At 32.7% G+C, this 23248-nt stretch overlaps 3 protein-coding genes across 3 annotated transcripts in view; 2 read left to right on the top strand and 1 right to left on the bottom strand.

Moving 5' to 3' along the window:
• Positions 1-23248, top strand: part of LOC131850790 (adenosine receptor A3) — a 62218-nt gene that overhangs the window by 23799 nt on the left and 15171 nt on the right. The gene's annotated exons all lie outside the window — the stretch shown is intronic.
• LOC131850793 (uncharacterized) lies at positions 16734-17327 on the bottom strand. Its single transcript, XM_059201155.1, has one exon. The coding sequence runs from the start codon at positions 17325-17327 to the stop codon at positions 16734-16736; it is 594 nt and encodes a 197-aa protein (XP_059057138.1).
• LOC131850789 (uncharacterized) lies at positions 18501-20706 on the top strand. Its single transcript, XM_059201151.1, has one exon. It carries the CDS (start codon positions 18562-18564, stop codon positions 20536-20538), a length of 1977 nt encoding a protein of 658 aa, XP_059057134.1. The 5' UTR covers positions 18501-18561; the 3' UTR covers positions 20539-20706.

Raw genomic sequence — 23248 nt, 5'->3', positions numbered from 1 at the left:
CAGATAAGTTGTTATCTTATTACCATTCAAGTTAAATAAAAAAGATATGTGATTCTAGACTTTCAATAAACTATCTTTGGTAAAATACGTAGTATTGTAAACATTTATACCTACACTACTGAATTTATTTTACGACTTAATATGACACTACTCTATTCCATTGTACCTAGTCAACATTTTTACAGCATTGAAGGGAAGGGTTCGTGCGGAGAAGCTTAATGGTTTTATGTAAAAGGGGTTTCACGCATGAGTTAATAACTATCAGAAATATCGCTGCATATATGAAAATATAAATCTTTTAATAAATATTTACTATGAAACCTTGTTGTTGTACATGTTTCTAATCGATTAACAGAAAAGGGGTGTGTCTACTCGATGATGTTTTCTAAAGTTACGCTTGCTGTTTTCTTATATTATTAATGTGTGCCTTCCAATGTTAAACTTAGTTATGAATAAAATGGTATTCGACGCAAAATGAATATCCTGTCAAAAGACAAGACTACCATACCGATAATAATTTCTATATGTATTCCATAAACTTCGGTATAATCAGTTGCCAGGTTCGAACAAGAGAGTAATAAGTGAAGCTTATGAGGGTTTCTTATGGCGCGGCTAAGTTCCCAAGTTGTTGTTGTTCAGTGATAAAGTTTTGTTTCTTTTACGGAACATGCGGCGCGGCACGCCGTGTGGAGTTTTAGTGATATACCAAGTTTTGTCAATATTTATAAGAGTAGTATTTATTTACAACACGATTTGTTTATACATATTTTCTGAAAAATTATTAGGAATAGAAATACTCGTCATTCAAATAAACTTTAATTTTAAACACATTTAAATAGCCATATTTTTTTAATCTACCGCTAATAGTTTTCCTTTTTGTGACTAAAACCTTTACTATTTGAGATTTTTACGGTTTTCGGTAGACCACTACTTTGCAGCTTTTTGATCTTAGGAGAATATGCGCGGATGCTTAGTTCCCGTAATTTAGCTCTAGTAGGTATATGACGGGCATGTGGTATTATTCATGGAATATTTAGATTGTATAGTTGATTATATTGTTGTTTATAGAAAAAATGAAACCTATATTAATAGTCTTCCAATCCTTATTTGTATACATTTTTAGTATGCCATTACGCTCTTCAGTAAGAATTTTACGTGGGTGCGAACTGTGTTTATGATTTAAATATTAATTAAATTAAATTTCATTCAAGGGATAGAATGAAAGGTTTATTTTCACATCCAATATGTAATCAAGTTAATCTACACATATAAATGTAAATTATCACTGCCTGTACCTACATGGAAAACATACGACATAGACATACGACATACGAGAAAAACTATTATTAGGGTACTTAATCAACTTAATAGAAGTCAAAACAATTTAATTTTCTTTTGTTTTTTTTGTATATTTATTGGAAATCTTGTTTCTTTTATTCTAATCGTTTTACAAACAACAAATATTAAAAAAGAACAAAACTATTGTTATTTCGAACACCACGGCGTACAGATACGATGTCGTAGTGTATTAGTACTGTATTTTCAAAAAAAAATATTCTTAATTTTCTATAAAGTAATTTTTACGTCGCCGCAAGAAGTTAGATACAATCTTGTTTAAGAGCCCTCTATTTAACTTGAGTGGACAAGCAATTTATAAATTGCAATGACATCAACCGTTGAGAACCCTCTTTAGTGATCGAAGATAAATATTCTTATAATTATTTGTTACGTGGCAAAATTTTATTGCAGTGTTTAATGATTAGACTTACTGGTAGGTGTCATGCCTAGTTTTATGAGAATGTTCAAGTGTGTATATCCAGTTTGTCTCCTCCTATCTTAGAGCAACAGTTATGAGGGTCGAGGCAGCAGCTGAATGTGAAGAACACAGTAAATGGATTAAATTTTAATTTTTAGGAAAGAGGTAATTTCTGTATAGGCTAAGAACTGAACAGTGCGCAAAAAATATACAATAAATCAGTAAGTACTATTATGTAATATTCTTATCTGTACTATAAAAAAAGGAAATGACTGGATTTGAGAAAGAAATTCTCAGTATCTCACTAAGGGAAACTGAGAATTTCTTTCTCAAATCTATTCTTGCGTTACTTACCACTTTCTGCCTTCACTCTACCCAAAGGTTGTCCACAAGTGGTTGGTTATGCAATAAGACCGCCTTTTGTAGCTTATTACATCTATTTATGTTCTTTATAATTTACTTTTGGTGCAATATATTAATATATATAAAAATAAATGAATAAAAAAATACTAGACGAACATAACGCAAGTAATAATATAATAAATGCCACAATGTAATAATAAAAACAAATTTTCATGCACATCGAACAAAAGCGAAGCCATGAAAGAAATTTAAAAAACATTTACTTTATTCTGGACTTTTCCTTATTAAATACTTAGGTTATTTGCGTCCTTGTACACAACCAGAATTTGTTGACCACATTGAATACAAAGTAGCAAAACTTCCATCATATTACCGTTTTTACCGTCAACAAACCTTGATTAGGTTAATAGTGAGTATTATATATATGTACATATATGCTAAACGAAGGAATAATATACAACTTTTTATGAAGATACCGTTTTGGTGGTGAATAGTGGGCTAGTAGTTAATAGTAAATAATAAATATTGACATTTGGCTCTTTTTGAGGCAGTATAATGGGTTAAATTATCAGTTTCATAAAAATACTAGCTGACCCCGCAAACGTTGTTTCGCCATATAAATTAAAATCGCTATTAAAAGTAGGGGTTGATAGTAGAAGGGTGAAAATTTAGGGTTGTATGTATTTTTAATGTCACATAATAAAAAAAAATCCCCAAAAATAAAAAAATATATGTTAGGGGTGGACAATCCTTATCACTTAGGGGTATGAAAAATATATAGTAGCCGATTCTCAGACCAACTGAATATGCATATAATATTTCATAGAAATTGGAGTATAGTAACTAACATTGTGACACGAGAATTTTATATATAAGATAATTAATTTCCCGCCTAAAATGTTAACAAAGTAAGGAAGTTACAGACGCAACTCTAGGCGTAGCCCTTGTGACAAGGTCGGATGAAGGGCGTTCTTATCTCTTTCACAAGAATACACCACACCATTTAGAACGAAGTTATAAAACACATACAATAATGTAATATATTACATGTAGAAATTTGATTTTTTACTGAAATATTCTGTTTTTAAATAAAAAAAATAATTGTTTCACTTTTCTATAATTGCCAACACTAAAAAATATATCAAGAAATTCGGTATATTAGCGTGTTTATCACCTCAAGAAGCCGACAGCTGTGTTACACATATTGCGCCTAAGACAACAATGCACAGCTAGAGAAGGAAATTCGAATTCTGACCAGCCGACCAGACCGAAGTCACCTAACTCGCATGGTAATTTATCCTCTTATAAATTTCGTATATACATTTGTCGCATAAACCTCAATGTATAGTTGCCTACTAAAGACTACTATTGTATTACTTACATAACTACAAATAGAAATAATCTTATCTTTCTTTTTGTTACCGATTTATATTTTCTGTCCAACCTAAATCTTGTTAGCCTCCCTCCATTGCAATGGTACACCTCGGTATAATAAGACCAATTTGTTTCAACACGAGCACCGTTATATTGTCGTTTATTTTTTTATTTTCAAGATAGACTTTGTTGTTTTTATGAAACAGAAACTGTAGTATTTTTTTAGAATAAACTCCAATAAAAGATGCTGGTAATCTACACGTAAAAAGTTTTACGATAGCGGTTGGATGCTGGATTTGGAGAGAATAATTTATAAAAAAAAATACCTTACTTTTTATGACACATTCATGTTCCTTAACCCTCATGAGCCTATACTGATATAACATTTTACTATACAAACACATAAGCAGTATAAGTTGTGTTAGATATTTTTGTGTTAAATAAATACAATACATGTTAAACATAGACATAGCATTAGTTGCTGATACTGTAAGTACTTTTTACATATTTTTTATAATAACTTTAAGCTTAGAATATTTTTGGAGATAAAATTTCCAAAAAATTTCAACACCACACAATGAAAAAAAAATGTAAACATCCAATACTAAAATTTGATGTAATCCCTCTACTAAAAAAAGTTATGAATTACTCAGCTTTCAATGAAATCTAAATTGGGAGCGGTCTTGATGCAGACAGACCTACAGATTATAGTAACCCAGGACAATTTACTCCGCGCTATTAAAGTTAAGCAGAGCTTGTGTCACTTGGGTCAACTAATAGAAATCTAGAAATACATTTTATTATAAATAGATAATTTTAAACACAGAAAACACCCAAACCAATACACACCATTATAGGAATGAATGCATTTTTTTTAATCTAACACCAAGGAATTTAACAAGCGACCTGAAGTAAGGTGGTATGCTAAACTGCTAAACTACCGAGGCTATCAATAGATAGACTATTAGAATACATTAAACTTTTAACACCCCTATTTCTTGTCGTCGGTAATTTATAATTTATTTACACACTTCTTTTTAGGTACTTCGTTCTTAGATTAGGGCTTCTATAATATATTCATTCACATTAGCCAGATATAGAATATTAACCCGTAACAAGAAAATGCACTCTGAATATTATGAGGTAGATACATTAGAAAGGTACTCAGACTTTTCATTTGTCTAGACTAGATGTTTACGCTATATAAACACAATCGTACAATCGTACAAAATATACACCTACTACACGGCTTATAGTTGTACTGTCTATGTATTACAAACATTATGTTTGCATATATAAAAAAACATATGTGTGCATTATGGTCAAGGCTCTCAGTGGTCACTGCAAATTAAAAAAACAAATGGCAAACTGTGGCCTGTACTTAACAACTATTTGCAGATTTTGCCAAATGGAAGAGCAAACGCCACTACGCATCCTATATGTACTCATGCATAAACGACATATCTTCTTTGGAAAGCATACACTCTATTCTGAGGAGATAAATACCATCGCTCCTAAGAATATCCTTGAATTCTTGTCACTTACGGATCTAGGCAGCAAACTCTGAAAAAGGACGACCACTATGCATCTAGCATTGTGGTCACTTTTACAGTGACCTGCAGGTCTTAGTGCTGTAGGTCTCTGTAGCACCAAGTTATAGCCCAAACCCTTAATAAAAAAAATAGTACGTGCGAAAGAAATAATTAAATATTAATTAATTTTTCATTAAATAATCATACATTGTTTTATATTATTGTTTAAATATATGTATATTACGCGTTATAGTGAAGTCAGTTACTCTGAAGTAATTATTGTGCGATGGTTGTTTCAAACACGTTTTCGGTTTCAATTTTCCTCTGTTACAGTAACTGTCGTGCGTGAGGGGAATTGCAGATCTTTTTATACAGAAATTGCAAAGAGGAAACCATAGAGTCGTAGTATTGTTGTTATGATACCCATATACTGATGATTACTGGAAAATTCGATATGAATCCGATATTCTGAAGCTATTCGCAGAAAGATATTTATTTGGTGAACGTTAACTACTCAACTGTTATATCTGACCTTGAAATAAATTTCAAAGTCAAAGTAGATCTATATTTCAGGTATATATTTAGTATATTATTTATTCCGTCAATTAGGCTATCTGTTACATGTTAACTAATACATATGGGTACTATTATAGATTAGTAACTTGAAATGATACCACAGTTTGGAAGTTATTTCCATATTTAATATTCGATCACTTTAAACGACTCAGTGGCTTGATTGGCAACTTATGTCTGAAAAAAAAATCTTTTAAACATAATTTTTTTTCAGAATTAATCGTACATATATATTATAAAGCCTTTGTTTAGCAGTAGACGTCTTCCGGACTGAGATGATGATGATGATATATTGTAATCTCTAATAATAAAATAATAATAATTAGGGCGGAAATGTGACAAACAGTACAGACAGATGTCACATAAAAGCTGCTGACAAAATGAGACAATAATTTCCGCTCGTACATTATATCTACAACTATATTTTTAATTATAAGTTAAGTACACAGGTTAATATTAGCTCATGCTATCTAGTAAACATACGTTTGAATTAAATGAAATTTAATATAACTCTGTCACATTAATATGACATTTCTCAGTAATAAATTGATTAGTGAATGCTTTATCACAAAACCAGTATGTAATGTAACGCTCATGCGTCGAACCTACACTAATTCATAGGGATGCTTGTAAAGTTTTAAATAAACATAGAGATTTGGTAATTTCATATTTATGCCTCCAACTAAATACTTTATACCTTCATCCCAGATGCATTGTCCAAGTTGTCGTCGTGAACGCAATACTTAACCACTTTCATCTCTCGGTATATTTGAAATCTTAAATCCTATTGCAAGGGGAATGTTAGTAATATGGACTGATGACCCCATTGCTACCAATGTACCATGTCATAAATTCCTGGTGAATTTGCTACGATGGACTAACTGACCTGACCTTATGCACACCTTATCATCATCCACTGGTGTCGTGCCAGCGTATAGCGTCAGCGCAGGCGGATACACCATACCATTATCAGCCATAATAGAAAATTACCGTGGCAGGAATATGAGTGCACTGTGCATTAATTTGTTTCAATCGTCGGAGAGTCAGCCAAAAATATTAAAACTAACTTTATCGGCATTAAAATTCATGTCCTTGTTGACTTAGTACTGATAAACCTTATTAATATTATAAATGTCTATTCTCTGACGTGACTACATTGTCACTCCCACGGTCCATCCTATCATTACTGAAGATTAAGGTCTAATCTCACTGTGCCTAATATATTGTACGTTATTAATCCTAATTTAATACACACAATGTGTTAATTGTCAGTTTAAGCCAGTAATTTAATTATGTGAAGTAGATGTTTTGTTTTTATGAGTAAAATAACGGCCTGTCTGTAGCGTGAACTTAATTACAATGGGAATAAAGCACAGTCCCCAACAAAAGTAGCTAATTGTCTTCTAGAAGCATATTTGAATATAGTATTTTGTATATGTATTTATTACTTGTTTCCTACGATTTTGTTTGCCTTCTTTGAGAGCCTATGTGTGTCCTCGTGATACTGTCAATTCAATTCAAATTATGTCCGCGATGCTGTCTTGTGACGGTTACAACTTATCACCGGCTGTTAAACTGCCGTCGTTTGCAATCCAACTAAATAAAAAAAGACAACGACTAGAGAATAGAAGCGTCTACAACTACATAAGCAAAATATATAATTTATTATTCTTCTGGCAACATGAATTAATAGTGAAACTGACAATGACGCAGTGGCGAAATTTGACGCGTTAACACAAAGGGCGTGCACCCTTTCCGCGATTTGTCAGAAACACAGACCTTGAACAATGTGACAAAGGCATGACGTGAATGTCATCAGTCACATTAGCATTTTTATTAGTTCAGTTTTCACTGAGAGATTTATCTTAAAAAAAAAGTATAAATGAAAATATTTGAAACGCAATCTGAAACAAATGCAGCGCAAAAATTCTTTTTTATTACCGCCATTACTGACATAGATATTTTTGTGTAGGAAGTACATTACTGTTTTTTTTTAATATATTATATACATAAATACGAAAAGTATTAAAATAAAAGAAAACATTAATATCTCATATTTATTAAAAAAAATATAAGTAGCTATATATCTATAAAAAATAATGAGAATTTAATGGATTTTTTTATATTTGGTTCGTTTTTCACATTGATGTTAATTACGAGTACTAACTGACAACCTTAAGTGTCTTCTCATACGAGCATGATAGTAAAATAAAAGCCTTTTTTTATTATCACACTTACCTAGGTTTTAGGGTTAGGTGTAAAGTTTTTAGAAAATTTCTAGATTTTCTGCTCTCGCCCTGATATCAGGCTTTCTTCCCTTGGTCGTCACATCCTTGGAAGAAAAAAATGTACGCCAAATATTATCAGTTTACACAATATTTTTTCTAGCTTGCTGAGTCAAGAAAAAGTATTGTACACGAGAAATTTACAACGTCAGTGAGGGAGAGAATCAATACAAAATTACTAAGTATATATAATAATCTTAATAAAAGTAGATACAAGTTTGTAATTTGGAATTAGTTGACAAACACACGTACAATAGAATAAACACAAGTACGATACTAGCTGATCCTTGAAGTTGTTTTGCCATATACATTATTTCTGGATAGGGCCACCTTTATGACCTACGTACGTAATAAAAATACAAATATAAATAATATGTCACTAATTCCCAGATCATACACCAAAATTGTCAAGCCGTTTCGGAGGAGTATAAGTACGAAACCCGTTACTCGAGTATTTTATATATACATATAGTAATACTACGGTTTACTTTTTTACGTTATGTCTTCTAGTATATAAAAGTCTTGATCTGTAAAGTTGTGATAGTTTTATGCCCCATGTTAACAAAACATCATTGACTTACGACCGAGAGTGGGCGACGTAATATGATGACATCCTCCCTTGTGGCACAGTCGTTAGCGTAAATACATACTCGTACATAGTCACTACTAATACTATGTTTTACAATGTGATAGCTATAAACAATTAATTACTTTCTATCGTTGTACCGTGAAGAAATCACCTTGACCTAGCCAAGTAATACATTAAGTTGTTTGTTGTCCATGCTTATGGGATTTACACGTACTATGTAAGGGTGATTAAAAGACGAAGTTTAATCAAACTACATAAATATAATGAATCGTACTGGTTTATTTTGGTAAAAGTGGTTTTTGTACAAAGTGGGCACTTCTGTCTCATTTGTTTCATATTGCTTCATAAGATTTGTTTCGGTTGATGTGTACAAAATAAGGAAGTGTCATTATAGGATAAGGCGTTGGGAAATTTTATTCTACTGAAATAGAGGCATCACCTGAGAGGTACCGCATGATGATCGTTCATGTTTATAGGCGACAGTTACCACTCACCATTAGCTTTTTTTATGTAATTGTAATGGCTAACAACTTACGACCCACTTGATGGTGAGCGGTCACCTTCACTGATATGCACACATGAACTGTATTATGGGAATCACGTTAATATGTCATCCGCTTCATTATTACGTAGTATAAAACAAAGTCGCTGTCGCTGTCTGACCGTCCCTATGTATGTTTAAATCTTTAAACCACGCAACGAATATTAAAGCAGCTTTTTTAATAAATAGAGTTATTCAAGTGGAAGTTTTATATGTATAGATGTACACCCGTGCGAAGCCGGGGTGGGTAGCTAATATTTTATAATTTCATTTCTTTATCTCACCCAAAAATGGAAACTCATATATTATTTATAAAAGAAATATAAATTACTTAATTCTATTGATATGATAATGACGTACCTTCAATTAGTATTTTATTTATAGTATATATATGGACTTTTGGGTTATAATTCAATTTTTTTCAATTTAGGTGTTTTTCCTAAATTGTTTCTTATTGATATTGATATCCCAATGATTGAATTGCTTAATGTTGATTTAGTATGTTAGGTTCTACAATTAATTCTAATAGACATTGAATAAGTAATGACTATGCTCGATTTCTAATAGAATGAAGGATGGATGAAAGTTGTCTAATCACATATAAATATTCAAAATAAATTACAATCTGTCTTGACGTTTACGTTTATCTAATGACTTTATCACTCTGTTACGTTATACAATTTAAATTGCTAGAGACAGCCTGAAAGCATAACTTCGAACATTAGAAATAGATCCAATTTTAATTAATTTGGATCTTTTCCCTATTAATAATAAAAGATACTTTGGAACATTAGAAATTGCTTCAAGAGCTATTTATTTGGATCTTTCCCTATTAATAATAAAAGATATACCTACTAGCATCGATATCCCAAGGTGACGTGATTTCCGTAGTGCTGTTGATTTAGAGGGACATGTATAAGGACGCTTACCATTTATAATCAAGTGGACCATCATCGTGTTTGCTATTCCAATAGCATAAGGAAATGTTCATATATTACAGAATGCCAGTTACTAAAATTTAATTTAATAATTGGCTTAGTTCATATGTTAAAATAGTCTGTTGTATGATAGTTTTATTTGATGCAATATGACAAAATTAACGCCTGTTGCGATGTTATATGCAAAGAATACGCAAACCGTTAGTGCTATTTCATTTAGTGAACGCTCTTTATATTATACTAGCTACCAGCCCCGACTTCATAAGAGTGTACACGTATTATACACATGTATATACCTTCGTCTTGAATCACTCTATCTATTGCTAAAACTTCTGTATAATGCGTTGCGTAGTTTAAAAGATCTAAGCGAACTGACAACGATTTCATTTTATATTATGTACTGTGAGATATAATAATGCAATTATAGAGTAATATATGTATATAGATGGTGTTACTACGAGCATCACAATGAATTTTGCGAATCAATTGCAAACAAATTTAGAGGAATTCAATGAAGGATTTTGTAACGGAAATTAGAGAACTCCACGCAACATCCTCGGTATTCATCCAATTAAGGAATTCTCCGAGAATTTGTATTTTTGGCGGATTCGTTAACTGACATCATTCCTATTCTACGATCTTCCACTAGTTCGTAGCTGCGTATGCCGAGAACAGGCGAGGGCCCCCTCGCCCTAATAACCTTTATTATTTACACATATCTAACATAATTTCGCCTGCGTCACATTTTCACTGTTTATGTCCCGCGACATCGCTCGCGTTAATTTATCCCCTTAGGGGTGGAATTTATTAAAATCCTTTCTTAGGGGATGCCTACGTCATAGTAGCTTTTTTTTTTATGGAAGATAATGGAATGGTACACCCGCTAGCGCTAACGGTTTACGCTGGCGGGGCACCAGTGGAGGATGATAGGATGAACATGAGGTCAGGTCAGTTAGCCCATCATGACAATTTCGCCAGGAATTTATCACGATGGTTTCCAGAGGGAACCGCGTGGAGGTCAACCTGACATGGTACATTGCTAGTAATGGGGTCATGAGTCCACATTATTAACAATCCCCTTCCCCCCACGTCATAGTAGCTTTATGCATGCAGTCTAAGCCCGATCGGTTTAAAATTGACAAAGTTTCATACAAACTTTCATCTCCTATTTTATCCCCTTGGGGGTAGAATTAATCAAAATCCTTTCTTAGCGGATGCCTACGTAATAACGTCTACCCGCATGCCAGATTTCAGACCGATCCGTCCAGTCGTTTGGGCTGTGCGTTGATATATCACTATGTCAGTCACCTTTGAGTTTTATATGGTTTATTGCGGTTCCGTTTCCATTGGTGTGATATGTTATCAACATACCTGATGTTATATAGTTCATAGTCTTCTTTGATAAATTAACTAATTAACCACAATGATTTCCAGAAAAACAATAGAATATAAAAATCGATATGCTCTTGTTTTTAAAGTTCCAAGTTATCTTATATAAAAACCAGACGGTTACAGTTAGCCATTCATTCTAGTATTTTAGTCGCCTGATATATTTTTATCCTATTGAAACGTGCAGAAGGAATAAAAGGGGGGATTATTGTGGACCGTCATAATATGTTTGGATTACAGCTATAGATAATATTTGTATAATTATCATCATAATCCTGTTGAAGTGTTATTGCGTTCCTCCATGCGTATTATTTCGTAATGTTTCATTATATAAACCCAATGTGTAACCAGTCAGCGAAGCAGGATAAGTATTTTTATATAATACAGCTAGTTTGCTTTTTATATTATATATTATGATAAATTATGTACAGTCTTACAAAAACATTGTAAAATAAAGTGTACAATAGATAATATGCAATTACCGGAATCATGGTACATATTTAAAAAATCTATCAACATTTGAAAGACACAATGTAGCGCATTAATTTTGTAAATGTACCAATAACTTTACTTTGTACCCTAAAGTACACATATCATCTAAGCATAAATAGTATAAGTAGGTAACTGAATTATAAAAAATGGCTAAAATGTAAATTTTAAATACAATATGACCACTTATAATCAGATTCAGATAGCGTGACATCGCCGTAGATACCTGATTGTGGCCCCGTAATTGTAGTTTTTTAAAAACCTCTTCGATTGCCTGCTTGTTAGAAATAAATATCGCATTAAAGTGTCTACGCACTACATACCTTCACATCCGATCTGTTGCATCTCAACAAATGAATAAGGAGGTTTCATTTGGTTTTTTTTTTGGCCCAGTTCATTTGGTATATTCGGACCGATATTTTGTCTGACTGACGTGACGGATATACACGACTTTGGATCAAAATGTCGATTCGCCTGATTGGAAGCCAAATTGTGTCGTTTGATGTATTTAGATGTTTAACTCAAATACTAAGCGTATTTTAAGTGGGGGAATTCAAGTAAACAGCATAAATTGGTATTTAGGGACTTTATTTTGAATTGACTTCAGAAGGGATGTTTAAACCGTCTGTGTTTGCTAGAATTAGAAAATGTCTAATTGAAATTGATGTAATGTAAGTGAATCATATGTCTCCGTGTATGTCTGTGTACTGAAAATCGACTGCATAAGGAGCCACTCATATTACGTTACACAAATTTCTTACTATTTTAATTTGTCACAGTTGCTAATATTTGTGAGGGGGAGTCCCCCTCTCTTGTGTGAAGTCACATATTTACAATTTTATCAAACATTATGGAAATATGTAATGTTAACTTTTTCGTTAATAGCTCAAATTTTGTATTTTAATACCTATTACAATTGAACATGTGACGTCAAACAATTTTGTTTTTTTGTCAATCCCTTCCCTCCTTAATGTGCAGTGAATTTTATGAACTGAAAAACTTAATAACAATTTTAGTATCTAGATTAAATAGCAAACAAATAACTTCCATGAAGTTAACACGATAATGCGCATTTGTTTTTATGACTATCGTCTCAAGGACTATTGAATGAAAATGAGCAATAATTAGTCTTATGAATTGCATTCAACATAATTAGCATGATTTACAGAAGTTGAAAATTAAACATAATCAGGTCTGAACAAATCGACATGACTGAACTGTCATACCTAGTTCTCATCTTTATACTTTTTAAAGTTGCTGACATGGCAAATAAGTTGATTTCATCACAGAGATCACTTTATCACGGCCGTGGTACCACTCACGCGTTCATTCTCAAGAACTAAGATATTATGCTCTCAATCCCAGTAATATTATTTCCTTATCTCGTTCTTCAATCGAAACACATCTTACAATGCAAGTTGTTTTACTGCAAATATAGATGAGGTGGTGAGACATAGGTATATAGGTATTTTACTCCAGATACAATAATGCGTATCCATTTTTTAAGACAAAACAGAAAGATGTAAAAATTTTTTGGTTTTGAACTTGTAAAATGTAAAAATATTTTTATATATGTATATAGAATAATTAAGAAGTAACTAGTTGCATTTTTTATGAAGCACGAATAGGCCTAACTCCAATTGAGAAATACCACAACTCTTCACAATACCAGCGTTAAGTATTATTGCGTTTGGCATAGTGAGTCGAGGTGGAAACTATCCGCCTCCGTCCTGTCCCTTTCTTAATTCCTTTCCCTATGCACCCCTTAATAAAAAATCTAACAATTACTATAGTGTTTTAGGTACTCGTCGGTTGTAATCACTCACCATCAGGTTGGTCCTTGCTTCTTTTGATATAAAAAAAGATTCTCCATTAAAACCGTTATCCAAGTAGGTACCTATTTCTTTTTTTACATTAATAGCTTGTAATAATGATTTCCCAGTAATACTATGAGACATAATAGCGTGTGTGACAAATTCACTAAATTTACATTACAACTGTATACGCAAATTCTGTCATTCCAAGTAATATTGTTTTAACAACATTGTTATCGGAGTCATGAGCTCGGTGTTTTAAAATTTATGTTATTAGATATAATATATACTGAAGTCTCTAACATAAAGAATTGTAGTGTAAAATTTATTTTCATGGAAATTGTACGGTTGTAAACTTGTAACAATATGAATGGAATGTTAGAATATTCTACAACGAAAATGACTTAAGCTTTGTGTTTTTGTTCAAACAAACTCGTAAAGAAGAACTAATTTCGGATTAACATATGTACATACCTTTAATAAGTAACAACTCACCCTGGCTTTAAGCCAGCAATCAACACCATAACTTTCATTACAAACGAGAGCCATGTTTCTTGTCAGTTCTTATCATCACGAAAGCATTCCAAACTGACGGTAGATTTTACATATATCATAAAAGTCCTACCACAAGAGAGAGAGAGAGAGGACCACAAGCCTTTTTTTCTAATTCCTTTCCCTACAACCGAAACATAGCTCAACTAACATTCACATTACAGGCTAACGAAGATGATACTCAATATAAATATACAAAATGTGTGCATAGAATAATATTTCAAAGTGTACACCGACATTCGATAGATGTGATGTACCCGGTTTCTGCATAGTTATATATGTTCGTTGGGTTTCGTTATGCGTAGTATCCATAAATAATTATTTGGCAAGGTCATTTTACAATACAAAAAAATGTATAATGTAATCAAGAAGATCACGGTTGAGTTATCAAATATAGAACTTGCAATTAAAATCTAATCTATAATTTTACAGAATTTAGAGATAAGTAAGGATAACCTAAAACAAGCATTTTTTTTTGTAATAGAGTAAAATTACATGTTTCTTATTTTGAAAGCCACAGGCTTCCATACAACCATTAATCTGTATAAATATATACAAAGAAAACAAAACAAATGGTAGTCTAACTATAAATACAAATAATTTTATCATAATTGTCCGTATTTTTTTGTATATCAGTTTTTGTATAATATATTTGTGTATCAATAAATAGACTATCTGAATTCTTTTACACACTTCCTTCTAGCTTATACACCAGTCTTTGTATATGTACATCATGACTATTGTCGATGTAGAAATAGAAATAGAAATAATCTTTATTCAAATAAACTCATTACAAGCACTTTTGAATAGTCATATTTTGATTCTACCACTCATTCGGAATGCAGATTCATCACAAGAAGAATGAGCAAGAAACTTGTGTGTTGCTCTTTTTAATAGATGTTTTTTTTTATATAAATAATTACAGTATAACAAGTAAGAGGCATGCGATAATCAACATAGAGGTCGCTACGCACTCATTATTAATGTAATCAGATAATATTGTCAGTGCTATGGATTTAAAGTTTTTCTATAAAAACATTATTATCGTTAACGAATTCTTCAATTTTATAGTAAGCTTTTTTGCAAAGGAACTGTTTTATTTGACATTTAAATCTTTTTTCTGGCAGATATATAACAGACTAAATAGCACATATTGCAGTTTTTATCTATAATACCGGAATTTCCCGCATTGACTCATGTATTTTAAGAACCGCATATTGCGTGGTTAGTGGTGACTTCGTATCTATTTTCAAAAACAGACGCGAATCGTAGATATGTATACATTTATAGTTTCACGAGGACACAATCTAATATAATATACGTTAAATAAGTATGGATGCGGATATTCGCGAATAAAAACAGTCATCCGGTACACAACTTTTAAAATACCGAATTAATGCGGCGTTCTCAAATTATGTATGAACAGAATGCGTCGTGTGTGAAATAAACATACACTTAAAAGAAAAATTCCTTTTATTTCGGTCTACTCTAATGCTGCTGACCGCAGAGGCCCTTTACAGCTTCACCGGATAATAGTTGGCGAGTGCAGATGGCACTTCAATCCTGCGGAAGGACTTATGGAGCGGCCAAGGCCAACACCCGCATGACGGATACGACTTTAGTCTGAGGGCAATTAGAACTTCGGCTCAGGACGTCGTAATTTCAATCCCCATTTGAATTGGACGGGGGATCGATCGGAGGGAGGAACATACCGTCGCGTTATGCCAGATGTGTTAGTCAGTGGCCTTGTTGTCAATGTTGTGGTGGACGCAACCCTTTTTCTTTATATATTTAAATCTAATGTGGCAATAGGCTATTTTATTCCTGTCTCTCGAATTAATTTCTTACTAGTGTTTCCATCACGGAAAGTCAGTAACATTTTTTGGTTGCGGCCAGTTTTGAATTCACAGCCGCTTGGGTGTAAATAAAGGTATAAATCACTAACTTAATTGGTAACGAAAACTGTAACAAAATTATATTAACTGTGTGTTTCCTTATATTTATCATTATTGCTTAGTAGTAGTGGATAGCAATCAACAATCAGCTGGGTATATAACAGTTAATTAACTGGTCACAAGTCAGCCGTGACTTGGTTTGGTTCAGTGCTTTTACATGCTGTGTACTTGGATCTTTTTGTATTGTGACTGTTACATTATCTTTTTGTACTGTGACATAATATATAGATACATAAAACTACATGTAGGTATAGATATATAACACCTTAACGCTATATGGTATCATATACTATATAGAGAATATTCCGTTATTTGTAAGTAAACATTCTAAATACAACAACAATTATTTGGAAGTTCCGTTAATTGAAATAAAAACAAAATATTTAAATTTCATGTGAAATTAGAGTCTTGCATAGGTATATAAACAATAATATAAGCTTGTTTGTTTAATGTGATTCATTTGAACTGATTGACTGATTTTAACTTCAATTTGTGGAGTTATATTTTTACGTCTTTCATAAATTTTACATTTGTGAAAGTTATTTAATTTAGAATGAAATATTCTTAAAGGAGAAAGCTATTGCTAGTTCAGCCATATAATCGGAATATTTATAACTATGAGGAAAACACAAGTGACTATGAGATAGTTACTATTACTGGAAGAAAACATTGCACTATTATCCAAATGTTGATTAAAAAAATACAACAAAGTTTCACAATCAACTTTGTAATTTGACATTGCTTCTCTGTTAATCACGACCAATCTACAATCTGCTTCTTGACTCACATATATCCTAATATTAGTTATTGGGTCCGTCACTGTAGTTTGCTTCCAATCCTTTAAAGTTTTCTGGTCGGATTCAGGTAGTTTAGTTAAACTATCTTCTGGACTTCTAATAGGGTCTTCGTCCCATACGTTAACATTGACGTCATCCTCAGTCATTTTCTTTAGATTGTATTCAGGGATGTAACTATGAAGAAATGCATGGGCAATACGACAGTATGTCGTTATTGTCTCCGTGATCTCCAAATCTTCTATTCTTAGCCAGCACTGTTCGGCACGATCATTTCTGTTGGGCATTTCAAAAGGTATGGGAAAGGTATATGGTTTCATCTGTTTGTTCCCCTCACAAAACACTTGAATTAATAAGTTCATGAACAGCACAGAAAGTAACATTTTAAATGTGATGCGATGCGGACGTCATGATTGGTACTAAATAACACGGTGGCAGTATTCTATCGCTGCGACAGAATCGCGAGATAGAACTGTGGCTTTGCCTTCACAAGACTTGATTACAGTGTAAAAGATCATTACATTGCGATTTAGAGCTCATTGTCGAAGGTACAGGGCACGTGACCGTAAAATTTCCGATGCATTCTTTATTATCACTGGTACCTATTGTATTTACCAGTTTACCGGAACGATAGAGCTTTAGTTTACTACTATAATAAGTCTTAGTAATTATCGACGGTACATTTTGGTGTTAAGGTATACTTATTGTATAACTTAATAATTGTGAGTTTAATCCAAGATGATAAAAAGTTTATATATTCGTTTATCTTTGTTGTAATATAAAATATCGTAAATATTATTTTACAATAAACCCTTGCCACTGTCGGAGGAATTTTATTAGTATCTAGCAGTATCTAGCTACTCGCCCGGCTTCGCACGGGTGTACATGTATTATATATATAAACCTTCCTCTTGAATCACTCTATCTATTATAAAAAAAAACACTTCAAAATCGTTCAAAATCTACGTTGCGTAGTTTTAAAGGTTTAAGCATACATAGGGACAGTCAGCGACAGAGACTTTGTTTTACACTATGTAATAATGATGATGGGACTAGCTGCTATATTGACAGCAATTTATTCTATTGGATGCTCCAAACAATCCAATTGGCCGTGATAAATTCGCCGCAATACTTACTTGACTTCAGGCTCATACTATCATACTTCAGTGCGGGGAGGCGAGTGCATATTTCATTTCATTCATTCATTAATAAAAAAATTTTAGTAACTAATTTAACCGGGTTGGCTTCGATTATGTTTATCGTAATCTAGATAACGTGATGACGTCCTTAAAATAATAAATTACCTATTATAAAAATAGCCAAGGTTTTTTGTATTATCCACGGCCTTTAAAAATTATAATTTATAAATGTTTTGTTATTAAATTGTTATATTTAGCGGGTTCTATATTTTTATTTTTGTTTATTGATAAAACCACATGTGTTGTATCAATCAATCATCCCAGAATAAAGTTAATTAATCTTTAACCCTCTTTTATCACAATAAACGACTTTATTGTCAGAGCAACGTCATCCGGACGCTTGTTTGGACCAGTATAAATAATTGTATAAATTACCCAGTTCAGACTCAAACAAGTACGCGAGAGTGTGTCTCTCATAATGGCCAACAGAATTATTTTGTTGTTCATTTTGTTATTTTGTTTACTAGTCACAATTACAGAAGGCCGATTTGGTGGAAGTCGAAGCAGTAGCCGGAGCCGTAGTCGAAGCAGTAGTGGAAGTGGTAGTTGGAGTTGGGGAAGCCATAGTCATGTAGCCACTATTGGATTCCATACAAGTGATATAAGTAAACATACTTCAAATTCTGGAGGTTATAGTTATCCGATATCCTCTTCAGGTTTATCAGGCAATAATATATATAAACCAGGTACATCTTCTGGTAAATTTTCATCTACAAAATTTGGTGGCGAATTAGAAAACAAGCCTCCATTCAGTCATAACCAGCAACCGATGCTAAGAACCTCTGGAGCAGATCATCAATATCCACCTACTTCAGGATTATCAGGAGCCGACAAAAATAAACCAGCTTTACTGCAAGATGGGTCACATTTTAGTCACAATTATCCAGAATCTCTCACAAGTTTATCAGGAGATAATAACTACAAGCCACTTTCATATTTAATACCATCTAAAAGCAGTGATGGTTATCATCTATCGTCAACAGGATTATCAGGCAGTAATAATAAGGTAAATCAATTGAATAGTTACAGTTATAAACCTTCTATACCAAACGAACCTTCTGTATTAAGAGTTCATTTAAATAAAGATACCACATCACTGAAGCCTACTTTGAATCACAATTATCCAGTGTCCTCATCAGGCATGTCAGGAAGTAAAACCAATATAACACATGCTGGTCAAGAATATCCTACATTATTACCACGAGTATCGAGTGGAAACATAACAAGTATGAGTTCTAACCATCCATCAACATCTGTTAGAAATAATTCACTTGCGTCATCGGAAATATTAGGATCTGGTCCCTATAAGAAATTGAATTCAACAATATCCACAAAATTTAGTACTGGATACATATACCCCATGACGTTGCCTACTTTATCGAACATTAATCATAACAATTCACCTCCATTATCAAAACCCGGATACTTTAATGTTTACCCCACAACTCCATCATCTGGATCAATGTACAGTTACACAGCATCGCCTACGAAACTATCGGGTTCCGGTCATACCCATACATCTGGCTCTTTCCATAATTATCCACTGTCTGTTACGGGATTATCTGGATCAGGCAGTAACCAGGCACCAGTAGTATTCAACTCAGGATCACGGAACTCGTATAGTACGGTTAATAGAAATGTAGATATGGGTATCCACAATCATGTGCGTTATGGTGGTACACGCTATGGAAAAACAAACAATAAGCCTTATTATAGTACTTCGAGCTATTATACATCTCCTCAGTATGTTTATATAAGTGAGTATAGAAATTCTGGGAGCCAATATAGCGATCTGATAACTGGTTTAGCAATGTACAATTTAGGTCGTACACACAGTCATTATTACGACCATTATTACTATGACGATTATTATAGAAGACGATATGAATCTTCAAATTCTTATACATCTAATAATAGGCCACAAGATTCGGCTATATGTACTCTGAAAGTAAAAGAGGATAACAATATGGTAAAAGCACTAAGAATACCTTGTGAAATAGTTTCAACTTTTACTAAAGATGCTATAAGTATTGAAATGAAACCTGAAAGTTATACGAATCAAACAGTCTGTGTAACAAATTCAACCACTATTAATGTCAACGTGGTTGGAAATATTACAGATAATAACATTACAACTTGTACATATACGGTGAACATTACCGATCCCCTAACCATGAAAGGTCCACCAGTATCATCATCTAAAATGGAATGTGCAGTGGGAATTCAGACTAAAGATAGTTATTTGCAAAACAATGTAGATTGTAACGTCTTACTAAAGTATGCAAAAATGCCTGAACCGAAGAAAGGGGAAAGTATCATCATGCCTTCAAGGGAAAAATTGAAATCTTGGCTGGCGAAGCCACCTTGGTGGATGTCTTTGTTTATAAGTGTATAAATAAGTGTGACGACGATAATAAGTAATATTGGTTGGGTCTTGTTTATTCAATTGATTGTAAGAATTCTAGAACGTAATGTATTTCTTTATATATCGGCCTGTCGGCCATAATTTTGCTTTTTTATGTTTATATTCCTTAATTTAAAAAAGGTATGACTTTTTTATGTCTGCTCTTTTCTATTCAATAATATTTATCTCGTAGGTATTTTTATTTTTAGTATTCAGAAAAAATAAATTAACAAAGATATTATATATTGAAAATTATGGCGCAAATTGTACGTAATCATAATAATAATGAATATAAATTAAAAGATTTTAATTTCTTTCATATTACGATTACAAATAAGGTTTCTTAAATATTATATACTAGCTGTGTCTCCAGTTTCACCCATATGAATTTTATAGCTATTAATATATATTTGTAGATACTGTAACGTTTTATCAAAATCCGTTCAATAGTGTTTGCGTGAAAGAGTATATAACAAACATCCAACCATACTCACAAACTTTCGTATTTATAATATCACTAGCTGTGCCCACGATTTCACCGGCGTTAAATTTCAATAAAATATATAGCCTATATGTTAATCTGATATATAACCTGTATTACTGTAAAGTTTCATCAAAATCCATTCAGTAGGTTTAGCGTCAAAGAGTAACAAACATCCATAATCACAAACTATCGTGTTCAACGAGTAAAGTTTAAGGCGGGTGATACCGCGGGCAGAGCTAGATAACTATGACTGTGATGCATTCCGGTGGAAAAATAATTTGCCCGCTGATTCAGATCATTCATCTGAACCAGCTGTTTTCGTTTTAGCCTGTCCTTTTCACCCAGTACAGATTACCGTCGCTAGATCATTAGATCATTCACAATTAATGTAAACGCCGTGCAATCAAAGATATTTGCAACTTGAGGTTGTAATCAAATTTGACGTTCACGAGTTTTTATAAACTTTTATCTAAAAAAAGTTAGTAACTTACATTTTAATAATGTTGTATTATATTGAAAAAAATTATGTAAGTAAAGTAAGTAGCCAACTTAATTTAGTAATTTGATTCATTCCAAATAGCTAAACATTCTAAGCACTTGGGGAAAAGATATCAATCGATTTCAACATATTTCAAGATAAGAGAATGGTCGGTCTATCATTTACCACGTACTTAGGTGTCAGGTAATATTTTTTTATTTACTTAGCGTCATAGTACAGAAATAGCAGGAGGAAGGTATGATGTTGAAATTGGTTAAACAGATATGGACTTTAATTCTTTACGATTAAAATAGAATTTTAATTAAAGTCTAATTTGTTTTTCTAGGAAATGTTAGTCTGTGATTAGTTCACTAGTATATTTTTTTATGGATGATAATGGAATGGTGCACCCATCTGCGCTAACGGTTTACGCTGGCGGGGCACTAGTGGAGGATGATAAGATGAGCATGAGGTCAGGTCAGTTAGCCCATCGTGACAAATTCACCATGAATTTATCACGATGGTTTCCAGGGGGAACCGCGTGGAGGTTAACCTGACATGGTACATTGCTAGCAATAATATCAGCAATCCACATTACTAACAATCCTCTTCCCCCCAGTTCATTGGTATTGCTATAATAAAACAGAAAAGTGACTGTAGGTATATTAGACAACATTTCAATTTGTATATTTGCGTGGTTCTCTTCTTTACAATTGAATAAAGTGTAGAATCTACATCAATTCTGGTACCTGGTGCAACCTGGCAAACGGTGCAACCGTTTTGAAAAATTCTTACACTGTTTGTAGGGTTCAATATTCCAGAGTGCAATAATCGTGTATTATTTTAATACATACAATACCTATAAAGATTAATTATAAAATTTTATATTTTGGGTGTTTGTAGGTACGAGACAGCCAGAAGACGTACTAAATAGAAAAGATTGTATGAAAGATGATATTTATAAAAGGAGCGTAAGCTCAGATATGCCGGCCGAAAGGGATCAATAGAAGATGATGTACTGTGTCGACCCTATATAATGGGATAATGGCAAGGCAATGATGATGATGATATTTTTGGTGTTTTTGAACTTTCATGATAACTACAAAATGAAATTCTATGACAGTGCAGTTGCTCTTTATGCAGTTGCATAAAGCGGTCAGAAACTACCATTTTACTACTATTACTATTTTAGTGTAAGCCAGGCACTAAAATAGTAATACTGACTAGCCTAAATAGCGAATTTTAAAATTTAGGTTTACTATAATAATAATAACTTTTTAAATTATTATTAAGTAATTTGTAGATATTGCGCACGGACAACATTGTGTCAATATGAGACAGCTGCATGTAATGCGTATGCAATAGACAGAGACGGCAAATGTTTGCTGCGCAGTGATGTCGACTTGGGACGACACCGGTACCGGCTATTAAATTCGTTTTTAAAAACCGGAAATTAAAATCGATAGAAATTTAATATAGAAATTTATTTTTAAACACTACTAGAGTGTTTAAAAATAAATTTCTTATAATAAGAATTTAGTATTATAAGCTTTTTTCTTTTTGTATCATAACCTCAAATGGATCAATAAAGAAACAGCAGATTAATTGGTTATATTTAATCACATAAACTTTTTTTACATTTGAATTTCAAATTTTGATAATGCAACGCCCACATGCATCTCTGTTTGCCCAATGATTGACTGGGAGAAAATGCCTCAAGATGTTAAGTTCGGCATGTG

This window comes from Achroia grisella, unplaced genomic scaffold (assembly GCF_030625045.1).
Source record: "Achroia grisella isolate CSIRO2021 unplaced genomic scaffold, CSIRO_AGI_Agris_v1 utg779, whole genome shotgun sequence".
NCBI classification, from domain to species: Eukaryota; Metazoa; Arthropoda; class Insecta; order Lepidoptera; family Pyralidae; genus Achroia; species Achroia grisella.
The sequence above is the reverse complement of the archived record's forward strand: the minus strand, read 5'-3'. Positions and strand labels throughout refer to the sequence as shown.

Coding starts and splice junctions, on each gene's coding strand:
- LOC131850793 (XM_059201155.1), bottom strand. CDS start 17,327: ATGTTACTTTCTGTGCTGTTCATGAACTTATTAATTCAAGTGTTTTGT.
- LOC131850789 (XM_059201151.1), top strand. CDS start 18,562: ATGGCCAACAGAATTATTTTGTTGTTCATTTTGTTATTTTGTTTACTA.